Consider the following 16,286-nt stretch of genomic DNA (forward strand, 5'->3'; position numbering starts at 1 on the left):
CAGAAATCGAGCCTAATCGTACATCGCAGTGATGCAGAACCAACGCAAATGCGAATTTGCTAATCTCAGGTCGGCGGGTAAACTAAAACAATTCTTTTCTCTTTTTTTGGAGAAAAGTCTGGACACTTCAGTAAATTTCAAAAGTTGACTTTAAAGCACTAGTTATGGAGGGGAAAGAATATTACAAGAATCTTAAAAGACACATTGCAAGCTCTATCTGTTCACGGAGTTTATTCCAGTCGTTTTCCGTCTTTTTCTCAGAAATGCCAGTTTGGATTAAAAATTTTTATCTCCGAGTTACAATGTAATGGCACTTGCTAACTTTCTACAAACTTACAACCTTACTCGAAACTACTGCGACGAAGTAAATAGCCAAGACTGCTCGACACAAAACTTCTGGTATCAAAACAAAGTTTGCACACTTCATCTAATGCAACAGCAAGATGATGGCCTCTCAACTCAAATACAGTTAGCAACACGCCAAGAAAAGTCAGTAAAATGTATTTCTTACATCTAAAACTGTAGAGAAGAAACGGCCGGAATTTCAAAAAGTTAATGAAAGTCTTGCTTGACGAATATTAGCCGATACCTGATCGATAGTGTGCAAATTTTGTTTGTTAAAAATAAACACACTTTTAGGGGCAATAACTAAGATCGAACTACACATAAAAATAATATAATAATAATGACCAAGAAGTTTAATTGATCACTGAGAAATGTTCATTTCGCTCGTTTCAGTTTTTGCTGCGACAAAACACTCCAGCAGCAAGCGCTGAACTTAGGAATTACAAGGCTTATATTTCTTAAAACAGAAAATCAAACTAACCAAATTTACTATCTCTTTCCTAAAAATCATAACAATTGGCTTAATTTGTTCACTCCTACATAATCTAAAGAATTTAAAGACATACACTACTCAAAAAACAATATGGACATTTATCAGTGACCAACAAAAACGGGGATGTGAAGTACATGACTATTATTCCGGCGGCTAATTCTTCCCGCGGGATATCTAGTCCCGCGGGCATCCGCACGGTCAATTTTGACACCCGACCTCCACCACTTGTACTGAGAGTACCTCTTTAACTCTACACACACATTTCCTTCGGGCCGGAATAATTTGGCTAGTATATAAACTTCAATATTGCTTTAAATTAAATAAAAACAAAACACACACAAAAAGCTTAACTTAAGTAAGCAGAGAATGGTCAAGTTCTCTTCAAGGACTAAAAATAAAACTGCGTAATATTCTGCGTTCATGCAAAGGAAGAAATGAAAGTATCACGAACAAGGCGATGAAACAATAAGATGGCCAATATAACGGGCTTTCACCCTCGGTAATTTTTACCAGACGTTTTGCCAAAAAACACACTTTACACTCGTAACGTTGCAAGTTACACAAAGTCCATTACGTAGCTAACTACAATCTAATAAAAAAAGACAAGTCTGCTTAACATAAATAAGATAAAAACGGTTTACAATACAACCCCCAGTGCATTTGGGTAAATTACATTTTTGCAACTCCATCCAATCCAACCACGTGGAGCAAACAACAGATTCGGGTTTTAGACAGAGGTATGTTCTGATTGGATTGATACGACGATGACGTCACGCCACACGAACGTGCCCTCCAAAAGGAAAATGGCGGCTTATAGTTTACAAAGCCCAGTCAGACACACGAACGAGTTTGGAAAAAAGAAACTTTAAGATCCTCATATAAACCCAAGCTTACCTAAAGTTTGAGTTTTCTCAACCTCATTTTTATGACCACACCAGGTTACGTTGACTTCGCTTCCTCTTTCTTAAGTGGTGCAAAGTTCAAGTCGACATCAACATGAGCTAACATGCTGATAAACTGCTGTTTGCACCACATGGTTGGCAAATCTTTTTAACGCACGACGAAACATATTGCTTCACCACCTAAAGTTCTACAACTATACTGGCAAACGAAATTCTAAATCTAGCATTTAACTGGTATGGAGGGCGTTGAATATTTCTTGGCTGAAGTTTTTCTCACTTGTTTTGTTCACCAAAAAGGTGTTTCTTAGTTCACCAAAAAGGTTCATATAACGACTGAAACCTTCAGACAATTCTTATCATTTTCGGACGAAAACAAACTTTCTACTCTTGTATGAAAAAGGTCCAGGCAATTACGATACAATGTTCAGACTGCAAGTGCATGAACTATTTGTTACTAAGAGTACGTCATTTCTGCAACTATGCAATGGAAAAACTCTTTCAAAAATATTCTTTGCCTAAAAATACACAACGCCACCTACAGTACACAACTGACATCTAATAATTGAACAAAACCAAAACAAAACATTGAGATACGTAATAGGTACATTCATATTGCAGTTCAGTGGTGGTCAGATAAAAGACACTATTTTAAGTGAGTCAGTTCCAGTCTACGAATGCATGTTCTCTAGAGACAGTGTCTCAGCTGATTATTGAAGGTTGTCTTTCTTAATTTCCATACTAAATTGCTATTTTAGCTGATATTTCTTTGCTTTCAACACTTTTGGCATTGCTTTTCCTTTCTATTGCAAGATAATAATGCACGTTTAGGGCAAGCCCCCAGCCATACTTGTTAAAACACAATATCACAGCCCCATCACAACCAGGACACTGTCTCTTTAAGACTGACTTGTACATACAAGTAAACACACTGTACCACTCTGTATGTACTTTCGTTTCCATTCATGCATGTGCGCAGATTGCAAATGACACTTGTAGTTCTAATCTACATGCAATTTAAACACATGTCATTAGAATATCCTCAGGCTTTATGACAGTTGCATGTTCTTTGTAAGTAAAGTTTTGCCTGTTTTTAGTCACATGTATTTGCAAACAAATTATGAACACTTGTATGGTACATGTATTCCTGCAATTTCATCTGTGGCATTTACTCATATCCCATGTTAGGGTCGACTGGACTAAGATACAGATCTTTGTCTACTTTAAGAAAATTAAATATCACTTCTTATTGCACTTGTATCGACAGCTGTATGAACACATCACTAGAACTTTAATAAATTACTACTACAAACATAAAATTATAACAACCACAGGGATGTAGCAAAGAACAAAATGGTAGCTAATTTCACTGGCTAAAAGAGAGCTCTTAACCAACTGAAATTTCACTAGAAAACAAGGACTTCTTCCTCCAAGACTGACCTTGTTACTGAGCCAACTCAGGCCCAGGTCAAATGTTGAACTTCACATGAGACGCACTAAACTGAGCAAAGTTTTATTTGACTTGACTGAGTTTGCTCGACTGAATTAAGGTTGACTAACACATTCTATCTGTCTAAAGCAGATGGATAGAATGTGTTGGTCAATCTAAATTCAAATTAGGTTCAATGTTTGACCCAGTGGTCAAGCTTTATCCATTTGGATCGATTCAAATTGCAATTTAGTTTGTTTCTTGTGAAGTTCGACGTTTGACCTAGGCCTTAGTGTATTCTTAGCTAAATCCCTGCAATTACTCCCTGTTAACCAACCAACTGCTGAAATGTCAGGGTAACTGCTATTCTCCCTTTGCTTAAACGTGGTTATAAAACTGACTGAGGGAAAAATGCCTCCACTGGCCGACTGGTCTACCAGACTGAATACAAAACAAGTCTTGCGACTAGATCCTTAAAAATGGCTTCCTTCAAGTCAGCCTTTTTACACCTTTGTTACAAATTTACAATAATATTGACGTAAGAATGGCATGTAACACTACCTGGGATGATGTGCACCTGGCATATACCCATAAACTGGAACCCCATTACTGAAGCTCAGCGCCTCAAATTCTACGAGCAGAGACTGGTGATCTGATGGGAAATGAGGGTGTGGCCAGCCAATGACCTTGTTTTCCTTGATGTATTCCTTACTGACTGAGCCGAGGACCCCAACAGGAACAAGAAGGTCGGACGTGTAATAAATATAATCAATGACTCCAGTGAATGAATACGTAAGGTTGCTGTAGGACATCTGCTCCTCAGAGTAGGCACGACTGAGTTTGAAACAGTGAGTTAGATCCCCACACTTCTCGCCGTTCTTACTGTTGCTGAGACGAGAGAGGAAACCATCGTACTTCATGTCCAAGAAGTCACCATGGTCAATCCGTACCCTTCCATTATCCAAGAATTCAACAACACCTGATTCAGGTAAGGAGTTAAGATCACCACAGCACACCAATGGAATGGACTTGCTTGGTGGTGTGCCATTTTTACCTATTAGGAAGAAGAATGTTTGTAAGTGTTCCAGTAAGTAACACATTTAGCAAAACAATTGAACCATGATATTTAAAACAACATGTCCCCACAAAAGGTACACGAAGCTTGGTACCCAAACATATAGGCCTTACTACATGTAGTTCACTGACTAACAAATGCTGAAACAATGTTCTACAGAGCGACAAGGCCAATGAAGACTGATTTTAACATATCCTAGATGTATCCATTCTTGCACAATGTTACAACTTACTGTCAGTCCACCTGTATATCAATATCAATATCTTTCAACCCAATGTAAGGAACAACCCCACTATAACAAACCCCAGTATAACGAAGTCCCATTTATAGCAACCCCAAGGCCCAAACTTGAAATCTAACCTGATATTAAAAATAAATCACACCCAACATTTGGCTGAGGTTGTAAATCTATTGTAAATCCAGTAATACTCTGGTGTAAAAGACTACGGTAAATAAGACAACACATGATTCAATATATCAGTTCATTATATAATGACTTTGTCAGAGGGCACTATTAATAGTGGCATGCTGAGTGTGCATTGTAACACTGTTATTAATTTTAAGGCAAAAATTAAAACAAGCAATTACTGTATTAACTGATCCCCGATATATAAAAAGATGTTTGTTTTATTTGGTTTTGGTCATAATTATAACAGAATATGGTTTCTCAGCCCTAAAGTCGCGTTTCCATTGTGCAACATCTAGAGAAAATGTAACTCACCTCCCTGGACCATGAAACCTGGATTGATCTCTTGCATGATGTTCATCAACTCATGCATAAGCATCACTGTTTGAATCAGCTTGACATCTTTGAACTCAGGATCCCAGTGGATGTGAACATTAGACACAAGCACCTGTTGCCTCGGCATGTTCACGTCATTGCCGTAGTTAAGGTAGCCCTCTTTGAGCTCCAGCAGTGCTGCAATGCCAATATTATCTTTGGTCATGACTCTGTTGAGCATGTCATCAGCACCTGAGGCATTTGCCATTGCTAGTTGATTGAACTCAATAAGGTACTCTTTCACAAAGGTGAATCTGAAATGATGAATGACCAATGAATAAAGCATGAAAGAGAATAGCTCTGTAATAACTACACAATGTGTTAAATTTTTATTAGAATGCAATTGTATAAGGCCTATGGTAAATGTTAAGCCAGTTCCATTGGTAAATATTGGAGAAGCCTGGTGATTTAATGTGCAAGCATTTTACTCCAATTTCTGTAGTATTTATTAAGCAGCTATACTCACAGGACAAACCTATGCAAGTATGTGAATTTAGCCATCTTCAGTAGCATAAGTTGTCAGATTGGATTCGACAATCAGGGGGAAAAATCTCTCAGTATACCTGCAATGTGCACCTGCTCATTGTAAATGAAATTACAGATTCTGATATTGACTTAATGTTTGTTCTTCTTTACGGTTCTTCTTTCTTTTCTTGTACCAAGTAACAGATTGATACGAAACATTCAGGCAAACAGCACCTCATCAACAAGGGTCCAACTCAATTCATCATACTTACTTTGATGTCCTGTAGAATATTGCACAGCCATCAACATATTTCCTATCTTCTTCCGTCATTGTCCTCGCTCTGGATTTTGGACTGAAAATTCCATTATACCCATGTTGTTGAAGCTCAGGAAGAAAAAAGTTAAAGAACTGCTCTGTTTCAATTTCCTACAATAGGAAATTAACAGAGAAAGTTAGTGCATGAATAATGTCTTGAACTTAAATATCCTATACGAAACAGCCTTTGACAACCTGAAGTCATAAAAGTCTAGACACATACATGTACATAATATGTACAGGTGGCTGGTTGTTTCACCTACAAGTCAATTCGCCTACATCAAAGTCATTTCGCTTACACCATCAAAGTCGTTTTGCCTACACGATCTGAGGCAATTCGCCTACATTGAAGTGGATTTACCTACACTAAATACTTATTACTTAATACTAAATACTTATAATCTAAAAATTGACAAATAGGTTTACAATAATTATAGTAATGTTTTTCAGAAGAGTATTCCACAGCGACGGCACTGAACAACTACTAAGTTGAACAACTACTTGAGCAATGTGCGTGTCTGGGTACAGGGAGCAGAGGATCGATATGTTGTTGATTCAAGTAACTGTACGTGATCAAACTGTGTGGAATCCCAATTTCTCAAACCTCCCGATAACTCCAAAAGGCGAATCGACTCAGACTGTGTAGGCAAAACCACTTCAGTTGTGTAGGTGAAATGACTTCAATGTCTACAGGCAAATCGACTTGTAGGCGAAACGACTTGTAGGTGAAATGACTGACATCCTATGAACATGTACAGCAAACTATAACATAATACAGAGTGCAAATTCATTAACTCCAGGCCCTAAGCTAGTCTCTCCATTTAAACACTTCACAAACACTGTTTCAAAGGACCAATATTCTCCCAGTGCTTATGATACTTGTGCTTGGTTCAGTTGGTTGATAAAATATATGTATTGGGTATTACTGATAAAAGTGAGAAAAACAAAGCAATTTCTACAAAAAGAGTGTTTGCACATTACCTGTAAGCCAAGAATGTCTGCCCCATAATGAAGAATTTCTTTTAAAATCGCTGTTTTCCTGTATTCCCAATCTAACGCCCATGACGGACAATAGCCATATATCTGTCTTGTGCAATACTTGTCACAAAGCACATTATAGCACATGACACTAAATGTAACTAAGAAATGAAAAAACAAAAACAAAAAAAAAAACACACAAAATGTAAACTGACACAATTAGCACAATGTATATGCATTTGAGTCTCACACTGACATACCCATGCATGTACATACAATCTCAAATCTAATGTAATTGCTCTTGTTTTTGTTTTACACACGATCTAAAATACTGCCGTCATATTGTTATATTGAGATCAATACAAGAGTAAGTAAAGCAACAATGAGAAGGCAAGGTGACCTATTGGTTACAAGGTAGACTCTAGATCAAGTGTTCCACCTTTCATTCTTGGTCGGGGTCATTATGATGTGTTAACATTCTTTCAAGCAGAAAAAAAGGATGTTCTATATGTAATAATATTTAATAACTTTATTAGAAACTATCAACAACTTACGTGCAGGATTTCTTGATCTGTCAGGTTGTAGTGAGATCCACTGTCTCTCTGGTGGTCGAGGACAAACTGCAACATCATCAAACACCATCAAAAATGAATACTCCAAAAACAATATAGATGGGACAACATATACAGTAATGGTGCCACAATTATGCACCCACTCTCCACCCCCAACACCTCCCATCTCCCTCCTCCTGCTTCTTCAAACACCAAATTTGATGTGTTCCAGGAAGGAATTAATAAAAAATTGAGGTTTTTCTCAGTAAAAATAAGAAGTATATTTCAGAAAATTACACATTACAGTAACTTGCGTCGCTTCTACGCTCAAGGACATCCAAGTAAGCAATGTAGAGACCATAATAATTTCCAAGTGTTAATTCTCCAAAATCATTATGGGTTACCAGTAATGCATACCAATATAGAGAGTACTTGTAAAAAATGTTTATTCATCTACCTAAAAGTATCCATGGCATACCGTAGAATTGCCCCCGTTACCTTCAGATTTAGCGGGCAAAAGGGGCCACTACTTTCGGGTAGCCATTACTTTCGGATGGAAAAGTGTTTGTACAGTAACAGTCATTTCAGACAAAGGGAATGTATAACACATGCAATTAAAAGTTCCATTTAGGTGTGTCCCTAACTACCCACATAAACAAAGCAAGACTGTATCAACAAAAAAGGTCCTAAATGTTGGTACTGTCCGGCGAAACTATTATATCGTGTTGTATCGCAATGAAACTGATGTGCTGTGAATGTGCTGCCCGACAAATACAGCTCATAAATAAAATCACAAATAACTCTTCAAGTTGTGCAGTCCTGCAGTCAGAATGCTTCATCCATATTGTGCTTGAGATCAGAGAGTTTCTCTTTTAGTGACTTCTTCAAAGGGCTGCTACTTACTGATGGGCCATTACTTTCGGGGGGGGGGGTGGCGTTACTTTCGGGGTTCAATAGGAGGGTAAAAAATTAACGTTTCTTTTGGGGAGCCGTTGTTTTTTTTGGGGAGGGGGGCATTACTTTCAGAATTCTACAGTTACTATTTCTCATTGTTAAAAACTAGATCATTGGATAATGCAATTCAATTTTCGTTGGCTTAGCCATCATGGGTTATGAGCCGTTATGCTATACTTTACAAATATGGTAAGCTAAGCACACATGGAAATTTTGGGGGCATTTTTTACTTTTACTTTATTTTAGTTTTCTACATTTTGGGGGCATTTGTAATAAAACAATCCACTTGTGCTTGTTGGATCTGAGATGGTTATAGCCAGCTTATATCCAATGCGCACTTGTTGAATAATAATTTGTTAAGTAGTACTGTAATATACAGTGCCTAAGATTATCTTAACACTGAAGGAAACCTTCCTTTTTTATAATGCAAGTCAGGTACAAAGATATATTACACCAAAGAGGTAAATAAGAGATCAAAATTAACATTATTGCAATATTCAATTTTGAGGAATCTTCCCTTGAGATAGGGGTTCCTATAAAGTGGTAGTGTTCCTTAAAAGCTTTCTAATGAACCCCTAAAAGATACAAGACTCTTGCTGTGTCTGTTGTGGCTTGAATTCACTTACACCCTATAATTAGAGGTTCGTGTACCAATACCTCAAATATCTGTGAGATATTTTTTAAGTTAGGGTCCTGGAAGAACTCTAAAAGAGGTCATTTGACTGGAAGTTCCCCTCCCCAGAAAATGAGCCAAACTGCAAGATATGAGACTAAGATAGCTTTCTTAAACTCTCCCAAGTCCTAACTCTTTTAGCTACATCACATTATAAGGATCACAATCATTCTTCCTACATGTACCTTAATTTCTTCTCAAAAAGAGTATGTACTGGGACTGCAATATTGCATGGAAACAACCTGTGAAGTCTTTATTTCCATCAAATCGTAACTTTGTAGGCAAGTTTTTGGTTTTTGAAGAAAATGATTGCATCCTAGGCCAACTTGTCCAAAGTGTGGAGAATATGTTATCCGCCAGGCCCAGGTCGTTCAAAAGGTGGATAACACTATCCACCAGATAAATCACTATCCAGAGGATAGTGCAGTTTGTTTGGTCAACATTTATCCACTATTGTGGATAGCATTATCTACCTTTCGAACAACTGGGGCCAGATAAATTGCTATCCGATGGATAAGTGTCTACAAAGCACCCTACTCAACTACTCAATCCACAGGATTGTAATTTATCTGGTGGATAGTATTATCCACACTCTGAACAACTGGAACCTGACAGACAAAACTGTTCAAGTGCATTTACTGAGAAATCACAGTGTCCATTTGGGTATAAACAAAAACTTTCCCAGTTTCACACCTCCTAAAAGTTATTTTATATGTGCTCCTAAAATTTCCTACAATTTTGATTGAACAAAGATTTTGAGTCCTTTTTGTATTATTTTTAACTGTATAACAATAATAATTATTCATTGAAAGCTAGCAGTCGCATACTATGACATATACATGTAGCTGTGTTGGCATAAGAAACTGAACAAAAAAACACACAAAACGAATATTAAAAATAATGATTTACTAATAATCCCCTATAACAAGGTGTTAATTGGCCACACTGACTGTTTAAATCTTGCTTAAAACTCAGTCTAAAAACTTCAAAATGTTTGGCAATGCAGCAGTTTTAAAAAGAATACAATTTCCCTCAATACCACCAAAGAAAAATACAGTATTTCAAAGAAAAAGAAACGCCAAATCGAAAATATTTATTCAAAGCCGATAATGAAATTAACGGTATTTTAAAGTTGACTTCTTTCTCATTATTGTAGACTGTTGCAAAAATTTTATCAGCTTAAAATATAAAAGAAAGAATACTAGATTACTTGGCATACTGCTGTCAAAAATGTGAACACTGTATTTTTCGATTTTTTCTTATATTTGTCTGTCCCAAACGAAGTGACTTTCCAAGAACCTGCCAATCCAAATTAATTCAGCTTGTCATTACGTGCAGTGATATTTTCAAAAGACTTTTTGCACAAATTTCGAGGAACACTTTAATTTCCTTCATCACCGAGCCATCAGATCAAACGTTCAGCCAGGTTTTGAATTAAACAAAACGAACTTAAAAGCAAGGTTACCTCAACGCAAACTTGAACGAACAAAAACGAAAATAAGCTTCGCTGAATCGAATTAGCACCAAATCCACTTCCGGACTGTAGGTCCGTGGAATCACGCTTCTAAATTATACAAGAAAATCCTTTGATTCTTTCGGGTCAGCAACTGATTTACCTTACAGCTTTACATAATGCAATCATCCGTAGTTTAGAAGTACATACTGTGTTCCAATAACCTTAAAACATGGCGGTCTGAACTGTTATTGTTCGTTGAGGTGAAAGAACTTTTCTTTCTACCGTTGAATACAAAATGATCTCGGGATGATTAAGTAACAAGTTTATTGCAAAATTATGCTAGGGATTCCTTCTGTGTTTTAAATCAAGGTAGTTGAGTTACTAAAGTAAAGTAAAATATTGATCGGGAAAGAAGCAAGACCGAGCTAAATTCTTAGCTAAGACTGATCAATATGACATATATTCGACGCCTCGGAACTCAATTTATGCGAAAGAACCTCGTGCAAAACACACAAAGAAAAACGTCGCTCGCAAGCAAACAATTCAGTGCTATCTCATCAACAATACAGTTCAAGACAAACATTAAAGAACAGTCTAAGAGTGGGTATAAAACGAGAAGTGCTGCTTAATGGACATGATCAAGGACCGAACCTTTACTGACAACGATAAATTTAGAATTGACACCACAGACTTTTCCCTTCCATGTTTACACTTAGTCTAAACTTACTTACCAGTTAAATTGTCCAGCATAAAGCTCAGAAGTTTTGCTGTTCCATTCTGTTCTGCATTTACACTTAACACATCCTGGGGCAAGGGATTTCCCTGCAATCCAAGAGTCTGTAACTGGAAAAGTTTTCCTAGTTCGTTTGGTAAAACTCTCAGATTATTGTTGCATAGAAGTAGCTCACGTAATGTGACCAGATCTCCAAGTTCGCTGGGCAAACTTCGCAGTTTATTCGACGACAAATCCAGGTGCTTGAGCTGAGCAAGCCTGGAGATCTCCGGGGGAATCTTTGTAAGATTATTGTCGTTTAGAAACAACGCAGTCAAAAAATCCAGCTGCCATAGTGTTGGGCTCAAATTACGAATCGATCGAGCCGTAATTTCCAGTTCGGTCCATTTCGACTTTTTGCCGTTAGCTACATCCTCAGCACTCATTAGGGTATAATTTCTTCGAAGATCATTATTTTCATGCTTATCCTTCGGCATTTCGAACGAATCATGACACTCTTTTCCTGAAAAAATACTCCACAAAGATGGCGTACAACATGGCCACCAATTTAAACCATTGAACAAGGCTTCGGATCATTTGCCCGTGACGTCATTAATTTTCTCGAATAATTAACATATATTTGCCGCGCGGGATAACCCGCATAGGAACCCAGGACCTTTTCCTAAGTTCCTTGCACATAAACATACGAGCTTGTGGGATGGGCCATAAGGGTGGGGGGAGGGGGTTGGACCGAGGGGGCTGCAGACCCCAGCTACGAAAATTATGTAATTTTCGGGCAAAAACCTCATGATTCGGGCGACGACACCTAAGAGAAAACATTACAAAAGAATGCTATTGGTGTAATTTTCAAAACTCGTAAATAAAGTTACTTTTTATGTCCGTGTGATTAGACGCCCGGCTGTGAGTCTTGACACTATCAAGTAGTTTCTTCAAAGAGTTAACACTAAAGTAGTATCTTGTAAAGTGTGTAATGTATATTTGCTGCTGATCTGAAGTGTCGTTGGCGCACTGAAGACGCCACGCTAGACAGTGGACCGCGGCCTTTCAAGCTCCCGAAAAAAAACGGACCCTATTTTTTATTATTATTTTTTTTTTTTAGGTTTCAAGGTTTGTAAGCTACTTTGTAGGAAATTTGCCCTACCAAAAAGGACTTAGACTGAAATGATATGAGGGACCTTGAGTTTTCTGTTAGCTATAAAAAAAAATCACAACGAATGAAGACCAAGACTTTTGTTTTTGTGGTGTCTTTGAGAAGAGCCCTTTGTAATGTCTTAACAAAGGGGTATCATAATTTTTTCATTGAATTTTTCTTATGAAGTGCTCCTCTTATACGTCCAATTTTTTGGCCATCGTATTTACGCTACTTCTGAATTCAAAGGAGGCTAGGCTTGCAGTGTACACTGCAAGTCTCCTGTGGCCAAAACAAGACTAAGACGTCTAGCAATGCCTCATACTGTTATTTGAAGGTCTCGAGTATATCGAGACGCTCGTGGCGAATAGAGTCCGGATTCTTTAACGTCCAAACGGTCCCTCTTGAATCACAAATGTCTCTGTTGCTGATCTGCCAATCACTGAATGAACGCCATGAAAGGAGGAACTTTTTCTTTGATAAGTTTTAAATTTTACTTTAGATTAATTAGGACTGTTTATAGAAGTCATTGAGAAGGCAAGCTTTCAATACAGCTATTTTGGGGATTATAGCAGTTTCATTAGATGTGAGATACAACTTTATGTTTAGTTGAATGAACGAGTCGATAAAAAAGGTGTTGCCTTCTTACCTGATTCTATCTAAACATACGTCACCACGACTCACGTTCCAGTTTGAAAGGGCTAAAAACACTTTTTTCCCGTCCCTCGGAAACAGTACACCTTTTTCAAAAGATCTCCGAGTGTACTTTATCGAAAACTAGGTTGATTTTACAAGAACGAAGTTCAATTTCAAGGTGTATGAATACATTTACTCTAACGATCCTGAAAACAGCTTATAGTTCTGATCGATCAATCGTGTGAACAGTACTTACCTAGAACTTCACTCGAATTTCACTCGTGGAGCCGATCTTTTAGCTATTCTAAGGATCTTTTATCTGACTATTTATAAGTGGAACCGAGAACGAACTGACCGCATTATATGTAGTACTATGGAATGATCTGAACATCGAACAGTCTGACTGGATACCATAGGGTACGTATAGCTTGTGCGGCTCTGGTCTGGATCTTGGTGTTTTATTTCAGATAAAACTAATTTTTTTTCCCGTTAAAATCAGAGATTTTAAGCCCTTCTCAAAAGTTTTTCGCACAGCCCTTCCTGGTTAGCTGTGGTCATGTGTGTTCTAATTTCAGTTAACGGTCTAAAATCGCATAGTTTGGTCTGAAATAAGGTGAAGATTTCAAGAAAACACGGCGCCGCACCTGGGTGAGTACCCCCTGATGTAGAAAACTAAGCCGCAGACCAAAAATTCGCAGGCTCTGGAAGCGAAGTACGCAATCCTTTGGGTTTTTTATTAAGTTTACTCATTTCAAGAAATGACTTGAAAACCGGGACAGTGTCCAGACTCATCAACAGAATCGTTCTAAATCCAAAAGAGGGCCTCGACAGGAAAAGAGGTCAAAGGCTTCTGAACTGAAGAACCCTATTGACGACACCGGAAGTTGCAATGGACAACGAGCTCAAATGTGATCACAATAACTTGGAACAGGTTCCACAACGCGACCATTGTACCCAATCGCTGGAGAAAGCAATACACATAGAGAATTCTGTTGCAAGCATAGAAGTGAACATTCAATAGAAGATGCACCTTCTAGTCGACTGAAATTGGAGCACGCTTACGGTCTGCAAAGTCAGGCGGAGTCAACAAGTCGTTGTAACGGCATTCTGGCCTCGGGGAAGCTATTCAGGCTCGTAACGAAAGCAGCAGGTTTATGGAATCCAAGGGTAAAACGCTAGCTCTGCTTTGCGCCTTTTTTGTAGCTTTGAATATTTTATCATTGCTGGCAGAAATAATAATTCCAAGTATCTGTGGTCCCTTTGTCGATCGTTGCGTTACAATTTCCAAGAGCGTGACAAATGTGACTAGCCAATCAACGGTGGATCCCCTGGTTATCGAGGTATACGACATAACGTTGGCGTTCGACGCGTGGAATGCTCTCTCCGATACTACGACTTACGTGCTCTTAATTTACACTCTGTGGCGCGTGGAAGGACATTTGCCTTCTTTCTCTCTTGTTTCTGCACAAGCCAAAGTTAGCTCACGCGAGTGGCTTTTAATTAACGCAATGTTGGTGATTTGCTCCCTGGCCATTACAGTTGCAAGTGCTTTCCGAATATCCGCGGTTGGATACAGCAAAATGAAATTTTACGGCATATTTGGGTTAGGAATACTGATTGTTTACTTGACAGCGTTCATATGTTGCTACGTTTTCGCTGTTGTGTCTTTCGCATTGGTTAGTTTAGTTGACGCATGTTTCGAGGAAATCCGTAACATGGGTGAAGGAACCCTTAATGACGTCACCGCTGCACATCAAAAGTTGTGCAGAGAACTGTCAACAGTTTCACAATCGTTTAAAACCTGGCTTATTGTTCATTGGTTAATGTTCGGCGCTAACTGCCTTGCTGTGTTCGCTTTTGACTCGATGCATTTTTCATTGTTTTCTCGACAATTCAGCGGGGCGCCTACCGTTTTCATGGCCGTAGCTTTTGTTCTTAACTTCTCAATCTTCCTTGTGCCCTGTGTATACGCTTCGAGAGTGACATGGGAATGTAACGACTTACTGTCTAAAGTAAACAGCATGAGCTCGGAAGACTGGAACGAGTGGCACCCTTTCCGTGACCGCACTGTGGTAAATGAATTTCTTTTCTATGCAGAACGGACTAAATGCGGCTTCGGGATCGGAAGCGTGGCGTTTGGGTCCAGTGGTACTTGGATTTCTGTGTGTTTAGGTCTGCTTGGTTTAGGTGCTAGACTGTTTACTTACATCAAATAACTGAAGTTGGAATTCGGTAGACACAGACTGTACCAGACAGTTTAGACTCCCATCCCTGTGACGCAGTCTGATATTTCTAGTCAGATATGTTTTCCTGGCTTAGACGGAGCCTTTAATAGACGGTTTAAAGCATTTACGTTAAAAAATCTTAAGTATTTGGTAGGTAAAAAAATTGGGGGAGCTTACGAGCGCTTAAGTAGGCGCAGCCCCTAAAACGGAACTTGGAACAGGTGACGCAACATAAGGCAACCATGGACTAGAGGGTGAACTGCTATTATGTAGTGTTCCCGCTGCGCGCGGTGAAAATTATACGACTTTCGCAACCAATAGTGTTAAAGAATTTGGTAAGGATGGGGGTTCAGATCAGAGAATTTCCCCAAGTCAGGCAAAATAGGTTTTAAACCTAGCAAGACTACCTCCGAATTAGTATTTCGTTAGAGTGGTTTACGTAAATCCAAAGCCCTTAAGTTAACCATATCGGCCACTTATTGGTAAATCACAAAGGACTTGTACAATAATAATAATAATAATAATAATAATAATAATAATAATAATATAATAATAATAACAATAGCAATAGCGATAGCAATAGCAATAGCAATAGCAATAGCAATAGTAATAGTAATAGTAATAGTAATAGTAATAGTAATAGTAATAGTAATAGTAATAGTAATAGTAATAGTAATAGTAATAGTAATAGTAATAGTAATAGTAATAGTAATAGTAATAGTAATAGTAATAGTAATAGTAGTAGTAATAGTAATAATAATAATAACTTTATTTACGTGTCAATGAGATTTAGCATTGCTGCTAATTGGAGACACCTAAAACGAGTTAAGCACTGAACAATGCGCTGAACCAATCAAGACTGGAAACAATAGGCGTAGCTGACGCGTTTTGCAGAAGACATCTGCGAACGAGTCACGATTGGTTTTAGTTTTACTTCTGATTGGATGACAAAGTGGTGCAAATTTTTTTTTTTAAGCCAATCGCCCAACGTGGTGATGCAAAAACCAAACCAAATGCTCGAAACTCAGGTGAAAACTGTCATATTTTCATAAATACTCAACAGAGATTCCGTCTAAAGGGATGGATGTGGGGAAAAAAATATTCCAGCGGGATGAGGATTTGCTCAATTTGATATGAAAATTATCTGG

The 16,286-nt window shown here is 38.1% G+C and overlaps 1 protein-coding gene across 1 annotated transcript; it reads right to left on the reverse strand.

Annotated features, from left to right (window-relative positions):
* Window positions 1-214: 214 nt before the first annotated feature.
* LOC110043760 (CCR4-NOT transcription complex subunit 6-like) lies at window positions 215-11,714 on the reverse strand. Its single transcript, XM_020749258.2, has 6 exons — window positions 11,147-11,714; window positions 7,336-7,401; window positions 6,785-6,942; window positions 5,760-5,914; window positions 4,963-5,276; window positions 215-4,220 (listed from the first exon to the last, which is right to left on the reverse strand). Exons 1-6 carry the CDS (start codon window positions 11,622-11,624, stop codon window positions 3,724-3,726), a joined length of 1,668 nt encoding a protein of 555 aa, XP_020604917.1. The 5' UTR covers window positions 11,625-11,714; the 3' UTR covers window positions 215-3,723.
* Between the last annotated feature and the right edge of the window lie 4,572 nt (window positions 11,715-16,286).

This window comes from Orbicella faveolata, unplaced genomic scaffold (assembly GCF_042242905.1).
Source record: "Orbicella faveolata isolate gen_17 unplaced genomic scaffold, um_ofav_v1 contig_1, whole genome shotgun sequence".
NCBI classification, from domain to species: Eukaryota; Metazoa; Cnidaria; class Anthozoa; order Scleractinia; family Merulinidae; genus Orbicella; species Orbicella faveolata.

Excerpts from the sequence above, each read along its gene's own strand:
- LOC110043760 (XM_020749258.2), bottom strand. The coding sequence starts at position 11,624 with ATGCCGAAGGATAAGCATGAAAATAATGATCTTCGAAGAAATTATACC. Across the intron at positions 5,915-6,784 it reads CAGACATTCTTGGCTTACAG|GAAATTGAAACAGAGCAGTT; the intron begins GTAATGTGCAAA and ends TTCCTATTGTAG. Across the intron at positions 5,277-5,759 it reads ATATTCTACAGGACATCAAA|ATTCACCTTTGTGAAAGAGT; the intron begins GTAAGTATGATG and ends TCATCATTTCAG.